Genomic DNA, 22454 nt, shown 5'->3' with positions numbered 1-22454 from the left:
GAAGAAAGAAGGACGAGAAGAGAGATTGATAGAGCAGAGAACAGCAGCACTCTCGTTGAAGAGAGAAGGCTGCAGGAATCACTTAAATATAAACAATAGGTTACAGGGGCAGAATGGGAAAAACAAAACAAAAGAAAAAGGAAAGAGGGGAGATCCTCTCGGGATTACCACCAGAATCCTGACACTAAACCCGAGAGAGATATTCTCCCTCTCTAACAAATATACTATCAAAAACATTGTTACCTATAGCAAAGGAATAGAGGAGATAATAAAAACATTAGTATTGGCCACTTGCCCTCACAAATTTAGAATAAGTACCACATGAAAAGAAAAATACATAGTGGTCAAGAATCAACAACTACAACCAGAATTGCCATTAATTTCAAATGATATCATGGAAACCTAATGCTATCTACAAAAATCAAGTTATAATCTAGTATGGACTTCATATAGAATGATAAAATAAAAAGATGAAACAGCTAAATCTATAGATGATTTAGTTCAGAAGTCTGTTAGAGAACTTGCCTCAACTAAATTATAGCCATTGTATGAATAAGAATATCTTTCAATCCCGAAGGCCAAGCTCAAGCTCAAGCTCATCATCCTCTTCAAATAACCTCAAAAGACGTGCATGCTGTTCTTCTCTCTTCTTTTTTTGCCATAGCTTAAACAGGAATATAGAAAGGGCAACAACAGCCACAACCAGAAGGCAGATGATGAGTATGACCCCAGTGCTGCTACTAGACGAAGCATGGGCTTCAGATTTCACATTATTGCTTGGATGTGCAGGATCATTGTTTCGATGTTCCGGATCATTAGCCAAACCTGAGATGAAGATAGAGAAATTGTATGACACAACTTCCGGGAAGAATTGACCAAAATATAGAAAATTACAGGGATGAATAGTAGTTGAGTTTACGTTGCATGACAATGATCCAAATCAGAAGCACATAATCACAGTCAAAAGAGTGGTATGAGAATCTTTCTCTGACAACATCTAGTTCTAGTAACTCATGAAATACAGTGCTAGTTTCGGCCAGAACTGGAACTTAGTTTTAGAGTTGCCCAAAGAGAGGATATTACAGATTGGAAAAGGACCATGTTATGAAATTAATTTCTTCAAATAAATCTTGTACAGCTGGAATTTACCTTACCTATTCACAATAATCGAAAAAAGATATACAATCAGGAAGAAACCCACAAACAAACAAACAAGTAATGGCAATATGGTCCAAACTTGTATCTTCAAAGATAAATGAAACCAAAACGTATCATGCTATTTACTGAATCTTTTACCTCCATCCCACTCAACAGCTGCTAAATATCTCATGTTCTCTTGTTTTAAAATTACACGACATAACAAAATTCTAAAAGGAATCAAGGTAAGTAATACCTTATATTTTACTTCAACAAAAGGATAGAAAACCAGATGATGAGACAAATAGCATTGCCCAATTAGCAATGGCTCATGCATACACATACCTTAAACACATTTATATTTTAACCAATGCCTCACATACTCGAAATGTCTTCCAGTATGATAAGAATATCAAACTAGACCCTACCACTACCTAGTTAAAGACAACTCATTTACATCCCTAGTCAGCTTACACCTTGCTAATGAAAAAAAAAAAAAGTTAAGACACCAGCTTCAGAGCCCCTAGATAGTAAAATGTAAGAGGAATGTGGTGACTAGGCAACTATGCTACTACCCGCACCCCAACCTAAAACCGACTACTGGAAATTACTTACAACTAGGGGAGCGGGCATTATGATCAGCAACTCACTCTCTGGAGAATGGCATTGCCGCCACATATACCACGGGGAATCTGGTTAGCAATAAACCCACATTTAGGCACAAAAGATAGAGTCCAGAGCAGCTAGAGCTCTTCTTCTAGAAAATCTGGAAATTCTTGGCATTCCCCTTCTCCCCAAGACCAACATCGTTGATTAAAGCAAGTCTTGAAGACCAGAAATGGAAGTCCAGTGGTCCCCAGCTGAATGTTGCTCCGATGGCTCAACAAGCCATACATGTATTGAGAAATCGCAGCAATAGCAAAGATCAACAAGCCATGTATTGAGATTACGAAATTACAGAGTCCAAGGCAAACCCAAAACCAGAAATGGAAATAAATCCTTTGAGCCCTCATTTGCACTACGTGAAATTACCTTAACCATCAGTTAAGGGATGTCAAGTACCACATGACCATGAATTTACAAGCACAATTTCAAATTTCCATAAGAAATCCCCTATTGCTCTCACCCGAAGAGAAAGAAAAGAAAAGGCAGCAATCTGCCATAAAGAACTTAACTGCATAAGCATAAATTTCAAATTTTCTAAATCTCCAGATCCGTAACCCTTTTTTACCGCCAAGAAAGCATAAAATACAAAATTTAATTCTATTTCAGAAGTAATCTTCTCCTTCTAAGAAAGAAAAAATAAAAATAAACTCAGAAAGGCTCTCATGCAATAGCGCAGGTTAAACAACAGAGATCTTGAAAAGGAAGAAACAGATCAAAACAACAAAAGGTTTTCTCAGATCCTTGTTACCTGCCCACTTAATAATTTACTTTTTATAGTGATTAGACAAACAAACCTGAAATCAATTGCAGAGAAAATGAAGAGAGCAAAACAAAGAACCGAAACGAGCTCCAGGTACGGATTTCAGTCATCTCTTCTCTCCCCCTAGAAAACTCGCTTTCCTCTTTCGTGTTCTTCTCTTTCTTGTTTACCGTTATTCATATATATTTTATTTTTCTCTAAATTTAATTAACTGGTTAACGTGAGTATTTATTTTTTGTTTATATTTTATTTTATGGGTTTTTGTCAAATGCCGCCTCAAAATACCCATTTATCCAAATGCACCCTTATAACTTTACAATTTACACGTGCCCTTTTCTTTCAAAACATTGTAACACTTTAGTCCAGTCCGTTAGTCTTGGACGTAGACGTTAGACGTTAGTTTCAGGAAATCTAATGACCAAAATGCCTTTATGACAAAAATCAATCAAAATTAAAGAGTAAAGTGACCAAATTGCCCTCATCTTTCCCAAATCATTTAGGTTTGAAACTGAAAATCAAACCCTAAACCATTTGGGGAAGATGAACAAACTTACATGGTGAATGGACATTGATTGAAATAAAGACAAAGATACTCCTAAATAGAGATGTCTATCAATTCCAAATACGAAGAGTCAGATCATCTCAACTCAGGTAGATGTATCTTAATTATAAAGCAACCCCAAGATCTAATCCAACTTAAGATAACTATTAGAAACCCATATGCCCAAGTGGGGGAAATCGCTTTACGAAGGAAATTTTTTGCATGAGATTGTCCATCAAATTGCTAACGCTAATTCCGAGAGGAAATCGAGCAGAGAAGATAACCAATCAATCAAGTCCCGATATACTGTAGTTATTGTTGAACCCTAACCCTAATGGATAATGGAACAACAAAAGAGAAGACTGAACAGAGAACAAGGGCAACGACTGGGCTAACTCCATTGATTTTAGGGTTCATCTTCCCCAAATGGTTTAGGGTTTGATTTTCAGTTTCAAACCTAAACGACTTGGGGAAGATGAGGGCAATTTAGTCACTTTACTCTTTAATTTTGGTAGATTTTTGTCATAAGGGCATTTTGATCATTAGATTCCTTGAAACTAACATCTAACTTAACGGACTAAATTAAAATGTTATACTGTTTTGAAAGTAGGGGGCATGTATAAATTGTAATATTTGTAAGAATGCATTTGGACAAATGGATATTTTGAGGGGGCATTTGACAAAAACCCTTATTTTATTTATTTAATGGTAGAATGTGTTATAAATTTATAACATGGTGTGCTGAGATTATTCTAAAGAGACCCTTTCCACGTATGCAATTTGAATTTTTTTCCTAATTTTCCAAGAAAATATCCTTAACATTCAAAAGAGGGATACTAGGAGGGTGGACCCCGGCACACAATAGTAAGGTCAAAAGATTCTTCGTAAAACAAGAGTCTCGTGGAACACTTTTTTGAATTCACATTCTCTCGAGAGAGCCGATCTCCCACCATCCATGGTGTATGGTCACCACATCCTCGAGGTGGTTCCCACACCCAATGGATGATGAGAGATCGACTCTAGAGGTTAAATGTCATTAGAGAGGGATCTAGACTCCACTTCTTTTATTCAAAAGAGGAATATTATAACTCACAAGATCATAATGGTTGTTTTGTAATTTTAAGTTAGATTAGGGCTGACTGTATGAGATCCTTTTTCCTATATTTCTAGGGCTTTCAACATATATTAATATTGGATAACTGATGTTTATTTTGTTGGGGAGAATTTTTCTATTCGTAATCCTTTTATTAAGGCTTCCATTACATCCAGAGATCTCATAATACTTTGGCTAACTTTCTTGCATCTGGGTCGTCTATACTTAGATTATCAAAAGTTTGGTGGGGGTAATTCTCCAAGTTTCATTGTAAATACTAGTTTTGTTTCTTCCTAGAGATTCTCCCAAGAAGCTCCTTTAATAAAATTTACTCCTTTTTGACCAAAAAATAAAAATCATTTTATTAAGGTTAGCTTTGTTGTTTATTAATGTTATATACATTAAAGTGCTTTTAATGCTTAATTTTATGCAAGATTCTATTGGTGGCTTTTGTGTTGAAATAATTTATGTATGTTGTAACTAAGCAGATGATTACAAAACCGAATTTGTAACCTTAATTCAATTGTCCTAAACAATTGAAAATATAAAAAATCCCAACCTATGCGTGTGTTCTCATTGACCCCGATGCTAGTGTAGATGCTACATAACTAGGTAATGATCTCTTGCCCAAATTATATTTTCACTATTGACCTCCCTTTATTTTATTTCAAAAAATTTTGAACAACAACCCATTATGCCTTAAGCTAATACTAACACCATCACATTCATTAGCTTCAAATTTTATCCATTCCTCCTTCTACCCCCCCCCCCCCCTTCTTATCTTTGCTTCCTTCCTTGTCTCAACTCCATTAATTAATTATCAAAATCGATGAAGCCAAGAAAGAGAATTTTGATGAACTAAAGAGATCTACAACTTGCTAGGCCTCAAGAGACAACCCCTTTTGTTTGTTTAGATCGGATGATGAGAAGATATTGAGGATTTAAAGGTTCTTTGTGCATTTGGATTATGTGTCTTCCATTTCTTTTGTTGCAGAGTTCGAGAGATAGAAGAAGATAAGCTCTTAGGTTTTTGCTTAAGTCAAGCCCCCCCGCCCCGTCCCCCCCGCCCCCCCATATTTTTGTCGCTTTTGGCTCATAAAAAAAAATGAAGTATATATGGTCAGCCCAATTAGATAAGTTTGACTAATTGACCCTAAAAGATGCCATCCATGGCATGTCAAATTCCATATTTTGTAGACAAGCAAACCCAAGGTCTTCTACTCACATATCAAATTTCAACATAAATAAAGTTTGGTAGATTGTGTTTGTTTTGTAATAAAATAATTTATAGTTGAAAATCAATACAAAATTGTATAAGGATCATAAATGAGACAAATTTAGTAAAATATAATACAAAAAGTTAGAAAATAAAATCCATTTCAACATTTAAGATGTTGTTTACCAAAATAGTGATAATATCTTTTTTATTAGTACTCTTTCCACCTATGATATCGTTGGATTATTTCCCTCACTCCATCATGTTCAAATATGTTAATCAGTCATGTCCTATAAAAAATGACGGAATTGCCATGTCATAGAATTAAGTAAGCCAGTAAGATAAACGTATCTACATTGGACTTGCCAACAAGTTTTCCTTTTCTTACTTGACTCGTGATGATTAATGAGTTCAGGGAATACATCTCATGATATTGTCCACGATCATGAGGGAATGAGGACTCCAATCCTTATATAGACCACGATATTCCCTCCACTCACCGATGTGGGACTATCTTAGTTGCCCTTGAGGCTAATTTTTACCCACAACAATGTGTGTAATGTAAAGTCTCTATGTGGCGGGGTATATGTAAATGTCATGACAATCCATGGATACATGAAAGCATGCCTGCAACTACAATCATGGTTTAATCGCATTGCGATCTTTAGGTATCTGTGGGTCCAATTACAAAAGATGGTACAATAAGGAAACTAATCCTATACTTGGTGAAGCCTCTTTTGATGAATTTCTGGCTTTCAAGTCTTGCTTTAGGATATTCCAAAGTATTTTAACTACTTCTTGTTAATCATTTGAAGAGCTTCATCCTACTTGGCATGATTTGCTTGAGCTTTAATCTTGCTTGATTTGCTTCAAATTGCTTGAGTGTTCTCAACTTGCTTCTTTGAAAATTCTCCTTTTGAGATGCTTGATGAACTCCAATTATGTTCTTCTGGGACATGGTTTGAGGTTTGGATTGGATCGGCCAATATTGGCTGGATCGGAATCGGTATCGGTCGAGGCCGATCTCGAGATTTGACCGATACAACAAGGTTTGACTGGATCGTTGATTGGATCGCCCAACTCGGTTGGATCAGTCGATCCGATCCGATCCTTGACCGATCCAATTGAATATTTATTTATTTTTTTAAAGTTTTTTTTTTTTTTTTAGTTTTTTATATTATCTTGACCGATACCAACCGATTTTGATCGATCCAATCTAGATAATATCGGAGGATCTGATCCTGAGATCACAACACCCACCAACTCTGGCCGTTACATGACCCAATCCATAACAAAACGATTTTGGGGGATTTTTTTATCGATCCTAACCGATTTGGACCGATCCGATCCCGATCCAAAAAGGTTTCGACCATGACCGATCCCAAATCCGATACCTGGATTTTGAACCTTGTTCTGGGATGATACTTTTAACTGTGGGACTAATTTTTTTTGGGTAAAACTTTGGGACTAATTACTCGTAAGGATTTGTTAACATACAGAAAGAAAAAAAATAGTGGCCAAGAGTAAGGGGACTTATCCTCCCCATTGGTCCCACGCTGGCGCAGGTGCCACATATCTCTCTCCCAATAAATAATTTCACATGTATACAATCTATATATAGTAACCAAGGGCCCGGTCCATACACATAGATATTTATTTTTTGGGGGTGCTGTTCTCTATGCTGCAGCGCAGGCTGCACCCAGACACATGGGGGTGAGCGCAATGACCACCCTACCCCCCTGAGTGGCAGGCCCATGTGCCTGGGCGCAGCCTGTGCTGCGGCACAGAGAACATTCTCCCTTTTATATATCCATGTAATCTGCCCATGGCCCATTTTTTCTCAACCTGGCTCCCTAAAGTCCAAAGTCCAAAAGGAAAACAAATTAAGATGCAAAATCCCAAATCCCTAATCATCAAAATCGTTCTTTCCCTTGTTCCCTTCCCCTAGATCAATCTCAAAGAAAATGGATCTTTTTAGACAAGGAATTAATAAGGGAGGCATTAAAAGAGTTAGGTTGAGCACCTGAGCTGGAGGGGTGGGCCAACCAAAACGAACCCAACCCAACCTCATCACTTTTTGGAATTGCCCTGCCCAACCCCAAACCCAACCCCAAGACGAAGCCCAGTTCAATAAAAGTTATTTAAGGCTACGTACAGTTGGGCTCTAGTTTCTCAGGTTGGGCCAGGCAGGCTGTGGTGGGTTTCCCAACTATATATAATTAATGAACACATTATGGACTCTGGCAATATGGAAGTCAAGACATAGCCTAGAAATTTAAGGCTGCGTTTGGTATGCATTCTAGGTCAATTTCGTATTTTCACATTCTCGGAACATAAAAAAAACTATTTATATCATCCTAGAATGCATTCCAAGAATGCATACCAAACGCAGCCTAGGTTTACCATAAAAAAATTCCACCATCATTGGAATTAATAAGATCTATTGTAATAACTGAAGCACATTTCAGTGTGCACTGTTTGAACAAAACTTGAGAGGAAGAAAAGCACAAGGACTGTTCCCTATTTTAGCCCTGCCATAGAGAAGAATATTGTACCGATCCAAAAATAAATAAAAAGATTGAAACTATCCTCCACAGCTCCACCCATAGATGACGGTTCACAAAACCCGTATAGGGTTTTAATATGTTTCCAAAATATATTTTAGTATTTTTCAAAAATTCAATCTCGATGCCTTTTTCCACCCGAATCGTTATCCCTTCCAATTCACTGCCCCCTCCAATTTCTTCAATTCCTCACATGGGGTGGAAATGACCACCCTACCCCCTGCCCAAAAACACTGCCCAAGATGGGGTCCACTCCCCCCTATTAGAGGAGTTGGAGGAATTGCAGGTGTCCGCGAATTGGAGGTGATAATTATTCTTTCGCGCCCTCTCCCACCGGATCTATGTAATAGCTCTAGTAACCCTAGTGAGCAAGTACATGGTTAAATCTCCCTATTAGATTTGGGGGGGGGGGTCAAACCTCCTTTAGGAGGATGGCAATTAGACTAAAAATGAGTCAAGACTCACTCGCATATAGGGATGTTAATGGATATTCGTAAATCCATATTCGATCCGCGTTCGTATCCATTTAGGAGAATCCGAATTTGTCCGAAACTAATCGGATACAAATTAATATGATAATCCCCCTATTTGACCAATTATTATTCGATTCGTTTAGCAGTCCGACGGTAATAAAATATCTGAAATATAACTCTGTGTTTGTCTATGTTTTTAAGTTACCTTATTGGGTTTTGTTATCTTATTTTTATAAATTTATAAGTTAAGATAATGTGATTCTTTTTCTAGATTTGCTCTTGGTTTATATATATTTGTTTTATGCAATGTGATACATGGAATTACATATCTATTAAAAAATCAAAAGTAAAAAACATAAGAGAATAAAAGACTAAGAAGAGTAGAAGAAAGGGTAGTTACTGAACTCTCAAGTTTCCCTAACCCTCATCATAAAAACGGTAAATATGTCAACGGATAGTCGAAAAATCGTATTCGATCCGTATTCATATCCATTTAGGAGAACCTGTGTTCAAAAAACCACTATCCGGAAATTATCCGAATCCGTCCGAAAATCGATAGGATATTATCTGAATCAGTCCGAATATAATGGGATACGAATATGATAATGCCACTATCCGACCAAATTCGATCCGTTTACATCCCTACTCGCATAAAAGGAGTCAATTGACCGACTAGACAAGAAACCGACCAAGATGGGTGTCAAATGGGTCAAGCGCCAGCCAATATGGGTCTTTGGTAGGCCAAGCGGTCAACCGGCAAGAGAGGCAGTTGACCAGACTGTGACCAGACTCCACTTCCTGAGAGGACCTCTATTTAGAGTCTTGCTAGATTTTGAGACACGATCAACCGACTGGGTCCAAAAAATGACTCGTCGCAAAATCGTTAATTTCTAGAAAGGAGGTCGATGGATAATTATCCTCTCAGGTTTCCTGCCTGGTACAGTTGTACGGTTCCTCTCATAGGGGGGCGGAAATGATGATCTAACCCCCTACCCGAACACACTGCCCAAGTGTGGTTAAGTTGTCATTTTCGCCCCCCTTATGAGAGGAACCAGACAACCGGACGAGATAGGGAACTTGACAGGAAAAAAATTCGAAGGTCGACCGGCCTTGAAAGCAATTGATCAAACTAGCCATTGCAAAAGTAATTAAGTAAGTTGCTACTTGGGAAAGCAATTGTGAGAGTTTGATTAGTACCAAAGGTGATATTGGGCCAAACCACTCTAAAATTGTTGTGTCATCTTTTCTCTATCTTGTGTGGATTCACCCCTCCAACCGTATCCTTTATGTAAGGGATTATGATACAAGTGAGCATCCAATGTTATTTATCCTCAATAAGGAAAGAACCTATTCACACAATAGGGGATCCAATTGTTCCCATTCAACAACAAGATAAAGGTCAATAATCTTTATCCTCAATAAGGGAAGAACCCATTGACGTTACAAAGAATCCATCTCTGTTTCCATTCAACATGATAGAGGTTCTAACTGTTAGACTTTCATCTTTATCCTTTTGTATTCACTAAAGAAGGTAACCCGCTGATTGAGAGATCTTGTAATCTTTTGTAATAGAATCCTAGCTTACGTAGGTAGGACTCTCAACTCACCTCTAGTATCAGAATTCTCTAGGAATGACTTGAAGGTCCAATGATTCGTTAGAAAATTTCTATTTATTTACTTTCCACACCCCTATTTTATGGGCTTCTAGTGAGGGTCCGTCCCATAATGAATATTCAAATAAGACCATTAGGTTAGCAATTATAGTTGAAAAATCGGGTTTTGACTGGGACGAGTCACCCGAGTCGAGTCAAAATTTTGGAGACTTGGTGAAGAGTCTTGTAGACTTAGTTAAGTAAAAAAGTGACGAGATTGGGTCATAAATCGTGTGAGTCAAATAAGACTATATTTTTATCCGAGTCATCATAAATTTGACGAGTTTAATCGTTTTTTAAAAACCATAACGTTAGTTCATTTGGAAACTGAGTTGAGTAAAATAGTAAATCCGTATTCTAAAACAGTAAGAAACGCTCAACTCCTTGACTCCCTTCTCTTGTTCAATGGTATAAACTCAAAATGCATTGATATGTGATTCCTCTAAATTTTTATTTTTTAAAGTTTCCCAGATTTTCTGTATTTTTCAGTTTTTTACTCATTTATATATAATTATTGCATTAAAATTTTTTATAATGTGATTCACCTTGACTGAATTTGACAAGGCCTAGTCACTAGGTTTTTCTGAAAGATGAACAGAGTCCGAAAACCTAGTAGTTTTCAAACTCTTAGTATAACTTTTTTTTTTTTTTTTAAATATTTATTTCTAAAATTTTTTCAAATTTGTTTTCCACACTCAAGGCTCAATTTGAACTCAAACCAAATCTAAATTAAATAGCGGATTACATAGTTCACAAATTCTTAGTGCTAAATTAGTTGACTTGTGGCAAGATATTATGCGGCTAAATTTTATTACATGGATCATGCAAAAACCAAAATTATTCTTTTACTTAATAAAAAAAAAATTATTCTTTTATTTTTATTTTTGTTAAATCATCATGGTTTTGAGGTTCATGCTCCATGCCTCAAGGCTTATACATCGCTGACACATTGCTTTCAAATAAATAAATTAAAATATATATATATATTGTTTATTATTATTCTTAAGGAAAATTACATCTGAGGTTTCTGACATTATGATGCCACATTTAGTTGGGATAAGACTAAATTGTGTTAAGTTGTTCCTAATATATATTAAGCTTAGGTGCTTCCTTAGCTAATATATGAGGAGGGAATCTGTGAATTGGCTGACCGGAATATAGTTTAAAAATAGAAGAAATAGCTACTAGCATTGTTCCCTGGTACCCAACACGGCAACACCACTAGCCATGTGATCGGAGTCACCGAACCTCAGCTTGAAAACCATCATAGATGCCCCGAATAATTATCACCTCCAATTCCTCTAACAGGGGGGAGTGGGTCCCACCTTGGGCAGTGTTTTCGGGTAAGGGGTAGGATAGTCATTTCTGCCCCCATGTGAGGAATTGCAGGAATTAGAGGGGGAAGCGAATTGGAGGGGATAACGATTCCTGCACCCATTCCCACCTGGTTCTCCTCTTCTATGAAGTGGTCAAAGGAGAGAGGACATGATTCCATTGTGGCCAGTCGAGGGATGGAGGCGGTGATGGAGGAGCCACCCTCGGGTAGAGGTTGGACTCTTGTGAAATTACATAATTAGGCCTTCTGTTACCCTACCATGCATGTAATTATATGATAGGCAAAAACAAAAGAACCCTTTAAAAATAGTTGAAAATAATTAAAGACACTTTGTCGTATACTTAATGATTTTTTTGATAAGATCGTATACTTAATGATCGGAAAAAAAAAAATCTTGTTAAATAAAATCTTTTATTATTTGTTTTAATGCAAAATACAGAAGATGATATTAAACATAAAAAATAATTACTTGTAAGAAAATTTTCATCCAAATTATCATTTGGCAAAAGTTTATGTGGTCGGCATACCAAGTAAGGGTGTACTTAAAATATGATTACTTGTAAGAAAATTTTCATCCAAATTATCATTTGGCAAAAGTTTATGTGGTCGGCATACTAGGTAAGGGTGTCTATGGTTGGGACCCCTAATTCTACTATGTGGAAGGATCAAATCGCAAATATTACCACTGAATACCTAGGAGATGGTCTAGATATACAGCATGTTTAATTTCATACCTAAATTAGGTCATTTACCTCTCCATGCATGCATTACCATGTATATATCCATGCACACATACTGGTACTCCAATCACTATTGGATCACTTCTAATTTTTTAATGTTTTCTTTTAGCATATACAAACTCCATTTGGATTGAAACTTGACATATCAATAAGGAACTTAATTTGAATTCTATCGGTCTACAAAATTTTAATTCAATCTGATTTGCCACATAACAGAAGGAGGAACCCGATCATGGTTTGGTTTTGTGGATCATGAGACTAGATAACCTTCTACCATATCATTTATAGGAAAAAAATTTGCAATGAAACTAACAGGGCAAAAGGGTATTGTTGAATTTGGAAATCTGAAATTTTGTAGTTGGTGAATCTAGATCATCTTCTTTCCATCCCGGTACTAAGATACAGGAGTGTATGAAATTACCACCCCATTTTCGTGAAATTAAAAAATCCTATCCATGTTGACGCTTTTATGTACGATCTCATTGGCCTCGCACTGATACAAGGTCATGAATGCGGCGACCAAGAAATATTCTCTTGCCCATAAAAAAAAAAAAAAGGGAGAGGGTTTCCTATAAGATCAGTGTAAAAAGAAATCTAGACACTACAACCAATGAGAAGTAAGAAAATAATATCAGTGTGGATCCCACTATTTATTATGTAAGGAAGATATACAAATAACCTACTTATCAAAATATAGAGAACAAATGAATTCCCTGTCCAAATCTAATCCTCAACTTGATAATACATTTCCATGTGAATCCCCTTAAAAGGGACAAAGCAAAACCCACTTCCGACATATAGTGGCAAGGTTCCCACCACTTTGCCATCAAATTCAAAGATTAAAATAACTAAACCAACCACCAAGTGCAAGTCATGGTCAACAGAATTAAGTGGATGCTTTGTGCCTGATTTTTGTCATGTAACCAAGGGTTCATTTCATGACTGCAGAAAATAGGAAAAAAACGAAAGTAGGGTTGTTTTCAAGATGAAACAACTAAGGTTCAATTAGGGCCTAGATAATTTTTTTCTTGATACCATTTGACATTTTTTCAGTCATGAGATGAGAAGCTATTTTGAATGCAAAGGTTTTGAAACCAACTGTTCTAATTCCCTGCCTACAAACTTAAACAGCACTTAATTGCCATCTCCATCTTTATCTAAATCACAGGTAGTTTCCTTCCCCATCTATCTATCTATCTATCTATCTCTATGGAGCCTTCCATTGTGAGCTTGGGAGTAATCCTCCTGCTTTTGTGTCTGAACTTATTTGGGTCAGCTGGATCTGCCATGGCAGCCACGTTGGGAAACAACACAGATCCCCTCTCATTGCTTGAGTTCAAGAACCAAATAACCAGTGATCCTCTCCAATTCTTGAGCTCATGGAATGAATCTGTCTATTTCTGCAACTGGGAAGGTGTAACATGTGGCCCTAATCATCAAAGGGTTGTGGCATTGAATCTTGCAGGAAAGAAGTTGGTGGGAACCTTATCACCCACCATAGGAAACCTCTCTTTCCTTCATTCTCTTAACCTCAAAAACAACAGCTTCCATGGTGAAATCCCACAAGAAATCACTCATTTATTCCACCTCCAAAGAATCTGTTTGAACAATAATTCCTTTGTAGGCCAAATTCCTTCCAATCTTTCCCAATTATCCAATCTTAGGTACCTTCATCTAACTTATAACAATTTGGAAGGGGAAATTCCTGTTGAACTAGGATCTTTGTCTAAGCTCATGGAACTATCCTTGTCTGTCAACAATCTCATAGGAGAAATCCCACCTTCCCTTGGGAACCTTTCCTCTCTCACCTTACTCTCTCTATACTCAAATACCTTAAGTGGTACCATACCAGATTTCCTAGACAAAATGAAAAACTTGACAGTCTTTAGAGTATCAGTAAACAATCTCTCTGGTACAATTCCTCCCTCCATTTACAATCTGTCATCTTTGACACTTCTGTCTGTGAGCTCAAACAAATTAAGGGGTACTTTAAGGTCTGACATTGGCCTTGCTCTTCCTAATCTTCAAAAGCTTTATATTGGAGATAACCAATTCAGTGGTGTCATTCCAGTTTCATTATCTAATATATCGACGCTGGAAGAGATCGACATCCCATTGAACAATTTTGTAGGAGATGTGCCTACAAATTTCGGGCGTCTGCAATATCTGAATTGGTTTCACATTGCATATAACCAACTTGGAACTGGTGGTGCTGGTGGTGAAGATTTAGGATTTCTTGATTCCTTGACAAACTGCAGCAACTTAGGGCTTGTTGCATTTGCAGCAAACAATTTTGGAGGTATGCTACCCCACTCTGTAGTCAATCTTTCAACCCAACTCACTTTTCTATCACTTGGACAGAACCAAATTACTGGTAGCATTCCAACAGGAATTGAGAATTTTGTGAACTTAATTTTCCTAGAGATGGAGCAAAACTTACTCACTGGTAGAATTCCAGATTCCATTGGCAAGATTCAAAAGTTGCAAAAATTAGTTTTGGATGGAAATAAATTATCAGGACCAATTCCATCTTCCATTGGTAACTTGACTCAATTAGTAGAACTTGATTTGCATAACAACAGTCTCCAAGGAAGCATACCTGTGAGTCTTGTTAATTGCCAAAGCTTGCAAATCTTGTATCTTTGTCACAATAAGCTCAATGGAACCATACCCAAAGAGATTATTGGCCTTCCTTCCATCTCAATTGCCTTTAATCTGTCTCATAACTCTCTCTCTGGTCCTCTGCCATTCGAAATCGGACAATTGCAAAATGTTGGTGCAATGGATATTTCTTACAATAATTTGTCTGGTGAGATTCCACCCACACTTGCAGACTGTATGAGCTTGGAATTGCTTCATATGCAAGGAAACTTCTTCCAAGGAACCATTCCTCCAAGTTTTAGTTCCTTGAAGACTCTTCAAGATCTAGATATGTCAAGTAACAACCTTTCAGGTCCAATTCCAAGTTTTCTAGACCAATTTCCTTCCTTGTTGAAATTAAATTTATCTTTCAACAATTTTGAAGGCACAGTACCCATCACTGGGGTCTTTGGAAATGCTACTGCTCTCTCAATTACTGGAAACAGCAACCTTTGTGGGGGTATCCCTGAACTAAATTTGCCTTCATGTCCCAATAATCAAGGGTCTAAGCCACAACAAAATACCCCTTTTGTGGTCTCATTAGCTACCACAGTTGTTGGGGTAGTTCTATCTTTAATTATGATTGTATTTCTCATTGTATCCTGGAGAAGAAAATCTATAAAGGTAGCGAATTCCAGTACTTCGTTAACACAGTGCTCGTGGTACTACAAAGTTTCTTATGAAGGGCTATATAAAGCTACTGGTGGATTTTCTTCACTCAATATGATAGGGTATGGTGGTTTTGGGACAGTTTATAAGGGAATTCTCCATCAAGATACAATAACTGTTGCAGTGAAGGTACTTGACAACCAACAGCAAGATGCTTCCAAGAGTTTTATGGCTGAATGCAAAGCTTTGAGAAACATTCGGCATAAAAATCTTGTTAAGGTTTTAAGTGCTTGCTCAAGCATAGATTTTGATGGTAATGAATTTAAAGCCCTTGTCTTTGAGTTCATGCCAAATGGTAGCCTAGAAGAGTGGATCTATCCAAAGGAAGATGGTAATAAAAATCCATTATTATCAAGAAATTTGAGCCTTACACAGAGACTGAACATTGCACTTGATGTGGCTAATGCATTGTCTTACCTCCATCACCAATGCCAAACAGTAGTGGTTCATTGTGATTTGAAGCCGAGCAATGTTCTTCTTGACAATGACATGAATGCTCATGTTAGCGATTTTGGTCTCGCAAGATTACTATCGAATTCTGAAAATCAATATTCCGGATCAATTGGGTTAAAGGGATCTATTGGATACGTTGCTCCAGGTACGTAACTATTTCCTTTTGTATTCTTTAGGGTGAGGGTTTTCTGAGCAATTAAGCATGGTATTCTACACCCTCTCAGGTTGACTTTTTTTAATCTTTATTTCTGTCATCTTAAAAAAAAATAATATATTAATACATCTGAGAAGGCGTATTGTGCGTCTTATTTCTAAATTTATTTAATGTAGGAGTAATCTTGTCGTTTCACATGGACAACAAAAACTTTTGAAAATGATATAATGATAAATCACTCTCAACTTTATTTGAAAACCCCTTTTTACCCATGACTAAAATAACTTTTGAAAATAAGACAAATGGCAAAAAAGTAAAACTACAATCTTATTGTAACCAATCTTGGTGACTACAAGATTTTCCCATATATATATATATACACGCAGCCTGCGCCCAGACACATGGACCTGCCATTCAGAGGGGTAGGGTGGTCATTTCGCCCACCCCCATGTGTCTGGGCGCAACTTGCACCCTCGACATAGAGAACATTGGGCCATATTTATATATATATATATATATATAATCTTGAAATCTTACATAGATGATTAAAAAAAATTTAAGTTGTATATAATGTTATGATGCTTAACTAAATTCAAATTTTACTTTGTCTACTTCTTTTCATGGTTTATATATGGAACATTCATTATCATCTTTATAATGATGCAAGATATATATTATTGCAGAGTATGGTATGGGTGCTGAAGTGTCGACAAGTGGGGACGTGTATAGTTATGGGATTCTCTTATTGGAAATGTTCACAAAAAGAAAACCCACTGATGAAGCATTTGAAGATGGCATGAACCTTCACACCTTCTGTAAAAAGGCTTTGACGGATAATGTCATTGATATTATTGATCCATTACTCTTGCCCAAGGAAGAAGAATTAGAGAAAACAAAAGGAGATGAAGAATCTAGTGAGAGGAGTAAAATATATGACTGCTTGATTTCAATGATCCATATTGGAATTGTATGCTCTGCAGAGTTGCCAAATGAAAGAATGGATATGAGTGAGGTCACAAAGGAAATTGAGTTGATCAAGGACACTTATCTTGGTGTTGAGAAGCAAACAGATTTACCAAGTCTAGCTCAATTACTAGGTGAATCTTCCTCCCTACCTTAGTGTTGTTCTTGAATATCCGAAGATCGAAGTTGTAATATCCCTTGTTAGTTTGCTAGCTTCACATGGGTTTTTCAATTCACTGGTTCTTTCTCTTTAATTTAATGAATTTTGTTCGGGTTTGGTGTGTCTTTTATTCTGCAAGTCCACATAATTATTATTGAGCTTGTATTTGTAATTGGGTTGGGTTTTGAGTCTATTACATGTCCAGAGTAGAATTATAATTGTGTGGGAGTAGAGTTTTTGAGTTTCCTATATGTTGTCTTTATGGAAAAAAACCTAAACACAAGCAAGGGGAGATCACTTTGTGAGGTGAAGAGTGATGTAAATAATTTTTCAATTTTAATGAAAAATCTATAATTCTCTCAGGTGGATGTAGGCATTCGGGCTGAACCACGTTAAATTCCTTATGTTGTGTGGTTGTTTGCTTGGTTTTTTCTTCATGGTTGGATCTCTCTCTCTACTATTAGTGTCCACATGATAGTATTTGATTATATTTATGTTTGCAAATTGACACATAGCTAATCCAAACCATGTCCTTTCTAACTACTAGAATAGCCACATCATCATCTATGAGAGTCGCATAATGAGAGTGTGTTCTTTTGATAAGCTTTATCAAAACAGAACCCCGAGAATGAGTTTTTCCCAATAAAAATTCTGCTTCTTTATTCTACTTTTCTATTCTAAACATAAATTTCCATCAAAGCTACTATAGATAATTACCTAGCAACACATGAAGCTAGTAACCTAGGGTATAAGGACGGTAATGGTCTTGTTGCATTTCCAAAGGAAGTTTATCTTGTTAGCCTCAGCATATTTGCCAGTTTGAAAGAAGTTTATTTTGTTAGCCTAAGCATATTGTCATGTGACATATAAGATGGGTCTAAATTTTATAGACAGGAAGACCCCAAGGTTCTTACCCACGTGTCAAGTTTCAACTCAATCCAAGTTGGTTAAACAGCAAACAAAACAACAACAAATTTGGGCCTACCAAGAGGATACATGGGACCACTAAGGGGAGCATGGACATATGTTGGACAGTGAGAGGCTATGCCTACATTTGGCCAGTGTATTGAATTTGGGTAAAAAAACTTGACATTTGGCCTATTTAGATGTTGGACTGTTAGAGGGCATGCCTATATTTGGCCAGTATATTGAACTTGGGTCAGAAACTTGACAATTGGCCAATTTAGATGTTAGACCTGTCTATCCAAAGTTACGAACAACTATATCATCCTACCGTGTTGCAGAACTAAATAGACCATCAAGGAAGGCCTACCTTGTTGGGGCCGTGTAAACATAAGTTGGAGCAGGGGCGAAGGGACTAAATTTACTCTCTCTCTCTCTCTCTCTCTTATATATATATATATATATATATATATAGGAAAAGGGAATCTGTCTGGGAGCGTGACTCTTGTGCTTAGATATAGGATGAGGCAAAATATCTGGCCTAACCCTCATGAAAGGCAAAAATTCCATCCGTATTGATGCTTTTGCATGCATTCCCATTGACCCCATATTAACACAGTATATATAGCAAGGGTATTTGTATAGGGTTGGTCTCATACACTTTTCACTTCATTATTTGAGATGTATATATATATATATTTTTTGGTAAGACATTATTTGAGATATTCATGCACTACAAATTTGTGTGCTCTTAACATTAAAGTGGAAATCAAATGACCCAATAAATTTTTGTCCATCCAATTATGTTTTACTTATGGGGGAAATTTTCTAACTCAAACAATGTGAACATTTTATATACTCGTGTTAAGTTTCAGGCTAATGAGGTTTCCACATGTGGAAAAACGATTATTTAAAAAATGGTAAAAGTTAGAAGTGAAAAAGAAAAATTTTGTACATTTGAAAATACAAGGGAAAAATTTAATACCCTGATAGGTTGTCTGGTTTAAATAGACGCTTAAATTTGACCAGTGAACGATCCAAGAAATACAAAATATATCTATCAACTGTTAACTGAAATAACCAAGTCAGCCCTCATGTGGCGAATATAGGTGCCCGTCGATAAGGAAAACCATTTCGTCAAAATTTGTGGATGGAACATTTTTATAATCAAGGAAAAAGCATTTGTAAGTTCTCTGCCTCAGGAAGCGAGGTCTCGTGATCAAACCTTTGCCGTTGCATAATTTCTTGGGGTCACTCCCCTGAGGCTCACTAGGGTCCAAAAGCTCCAGATTCGTGCGTGGTGCGGGGGTCATATACTAGCCCAGGGGGATTTAGTCGGCCTAAAGTCGGATACCCCTCCTGTCTCCAAAAAAAAAAGCATTTGTAAGTAGTAAAGAGGAATCTCTTATGTGCTTGGTTTACCAAAAACTAGACCCAGGTCGTCGTTGGTGAAAGACATAAAGAGGGATGTTTAGGACCGTTGTAGAAAGATCATCCTTAAAGGGAAGGAATCTCCTAAGAATATGTTCCCAGCCGGGAAATGGGATGTGCTGCTTCGTTGGGTTAACCCGAGAAGGAGCTGATCAGCTTGTGGTCCGGGAGATGTTGCTCCCTTATATTAGTGTCGCCTCCTTTCTTTTCTCTGAGTTTGGTCCTTTCTTCGAGGGATGGCTTTGTGCCTGGAGTATTTGTTTAGGGAGATTCTATCGTTATCGTCTACGGTTTCCTGACCGGTTCCCTAGTGCCTCTCACAAGAGGGGTGTGGGACCCATCCGGGGCACCTGACCAAACACTCTGCCCGGGTGGGGTCCACCCTCCTCTTGTGAGAGGCACTAGGGAACCGCATACGATAAAAATTCAATTCTCAGAGCAAGCAAGGTACGTACTCTCCACTCTCTCACATAATCATTGTTTATTCATTTATTAAAAGAGAAAAAAGTTAATAAAAAAATTAAATGTGACGAGGCGTAGTGTACGTCTTAAGTTTAGAGAGACTTCCCATTTATTTATTTTGTTTCTTTTGTGTTCAAATTCTGTTTTGAATCTTCCTTACTCATTTTTATTTTTTTTTTTATTTTATTATTATTTTTTTATTATTTTTTTTTATATAACTATGCCCCAAGGAGAGTTGAACAAATGACCTCTTCTTTGCCAGGTCCCGGTCTTTGCCCACCGAGCTACCCCCTTGGGGTATTCCTTTTTCATTGTATATTACGCAATTTGGATCCTCTACCGCCGAGCTGCCTGGCAGGACCCTATTGCCAAGACATAGCAATACAGTAAATGATCGCCTTACCCCCACTCAGGCAGGGGTAAGGCGGTCATTCCTCGTCTTGCTATGTCTTGGCAGTAGGGTTCTGCCAGGCAACGGGGGTAAGGCGGTCATTCCTCTCCTTGCTATGTCTTGGCAGTAGGGTCCTGCCAGGCAACTCAGCAGTAGAGGATCAAGGTCCTATATTATGTAGCTTTGTTTTCTTTTTTCTTTTCCTTTTCTAATAAAGGTGTTTGTTACCTAATAAAAAAAAGGGATGCAGTTTTCTGTACCGGAGTGTGGCCTACCTCAGTACTTCCATGTGTCTGTCTCTCTCCTCTTTAAAACGAAGGAATAGAAATGTCTTTTCATATGGGGAAGAGAGAGAGAGATATTCAGAGAGCACTGGCTTAGACCATACTCTCGGAAAGAGATCTTTTTCCCATAAAAAAAAACTGTAAAACACAATATTTATTCTAGCATGGAGTTGATGAGCAGTTTAATAATAGACTTTCTTTCCAATGGACTTAATTTTTTATTTTTTTAGTTTTAAAAAACTGTAGGGTAGCGTTGAAATTCAATCTTCGGATCGAAAAGGCAGGTTCAGTTGTTAAGATTTCCTTTCTTTCTAGCCTTTCTGCTCGCCTGCTACTATAACCAAAGTCAGAACTCTTTTCCTTTAAAGCGAGAAGTACTCAAGGTCAAGTGGATAGAGGAGTTTCGGGAAGGGCTAATTCCTTTTCAACAAGTCCATTGTGGTTTGAGTCATCACCTTTTGATTACGTGGGTCGACTCTTCCAATTGGGTCCATTGTAGAACCTCCCATCTCTAAAAAAGATAGAATTGAGTAGAAGTAAGTCTCAATCCTATGGAGATAAGATAAAGGAACAACACTGAACCACTTTCCTAAAGTGTGTGTTTTCTTCGTCGAATAGCGCCCTATCTTACCAAGCAATGGAGGAGCTTGTTCAAGAATCGAGAGCCGTCCAAAGATTGAACGGCCCTGTTGAAAGTGAAACAGAAGACTGATGGCTCAGTTGAAATAAAAATAAAGTTGACAAAAATTTTTTGTTTAGTGATAGAAACAAGAAAGGATTGATGAACGGTAGCAAACAAAACAATACTGCAAATGGTTTTCTACATCATAAACCAAACGAAACAACTTTGGTTTAGAATAGTAATTCATTTAATATCTAGAGAAAAAAAGGAAGCACCCATGCATGCACTATTATTGCATTTGACAAATTTGATGGCCAAAGCTGTAGCTCACATGGGTCTCTTTTGTTTGTCATGTTTATCATGAAAATGTTCTGTTGGGAATGGTTCTTGGTAGGCCACAAAGGGAAACCTCATTCCTATTATCTGCTATTTGGCACAATAAATTAAGTTTTGGAATTACCTTAAGGGTCCAGTTTTTTTATAAATGGTTCAAAAGTGGGGGAAAAAAAGTTGGGTTGGGGAGCTTACATGAATAATTTGGCTTTGAAATTTAACATTACCAAACCAAACAATACCTTGTGAATCTAGCAATTGGAATTGACAATAATCTGTTCATATGACACAAAGCAGGTGGATCATCAAAAAAGGGCTGCCAAGTTTCTTGAATGCATTAAGGGGCAAAAAAGTAAGGTTACAATCTTTGAACCTAAGGCGTACACTGTGCTTCCTTATATTGAATTATTTTATTAATTTTTTGAAAAAGAAAAAAATAATGTTTAAAGAATTAACATGAGAGGGTGTAGAGTACTTTGCTTGTTCAGATAACCCTCTCCCATGTATGTAATTCCCAACCCTTGTATCTATCTCTCTCCTCCCCTTTCCAATAATAACCTCATTGCTGCTTCGAATGATTCCTTTTTAAGGGCAATGGTTCAGTATTTTCTACCTGTGTAGGCTACGTTTCGGGATAGGAAACACTTGTAAGATTTCCTTTTAGGTGAGCTAGCATAGGTCATTATTTGGTTTCTAGCTAAAACCAGTTTAGAGGTGTTGACTAAGGGTGAAGTGAGCTAGATCCACTACTTGCGAATGATCATTAATGTAGTATTGGATCATATTAAACACATCTCAATGGTATGAAATT

At 37.2% G+C, this 22454-nt stretch overlaps 1 protein-coding gene across 1 annotated transcript; it reads left to right on the top strand.

Moving 5' to 3' along the window:
* The first annotated feature begins 13387 nt into the window (after positions 1-13387).
* LOC122654932 (putative receptor-like protein kinase At3g47110) lies at positions 13388-17214 on the top strand. Its single transcript, XM_043849188.1, has 2 exons — positions 13388-16085; positions 16778-17214. The coding sequence occupies exons 1-2, from the start codon at positions 13388-13390 to the stop codon at positions 17212-17214; spliced, it is 3135 nt and encodes a 1044-aa protein (XP_043705123.1).
* The last annotated feature ends 5240 nt before the right edge of the window (positions 17215-22454 follow it).

Source organism: Telopea speciosissima, chromosome 3, assembly GCF_018873765.1.
Source record: "Telopea speciosissima isolate NSW1024214 ecotype Mountain lineage chromosome 3, Tspe_v1, whole genome shotgun sequence".
Classification (NCBI taxonomy): domain Eukaryota; kingdom Viridiplantae; phylum Streptophyta; class Magnoliopsida; order Proteales; family Proteaceae; genus Telopea; species Telopea speciosissima.
Note: the sequence above shows the minus strand (reverse complement) of the source record. Positions and strands in the feature narration are given on the sequence as shown.

What these genes read in the sequence shown, in the direction of transcription:
- LOC122654932 (XM_043849188.1), top strand. Translation starts at nt 13,388, where the DNA reads ATGGAGCCTTCCATTGTGAGCTTGGGAGTAATCCTCCTGCTTTTGTGT. An exon ending in TATTGGATACGTTGCTCCAG is followed by an intron (nt 16,086 to 16,777) that starts GTACGTAACTAT and finishes ATATTATTGCAG; the next exon opens with AGTATGGTATGGGTGCTGAA.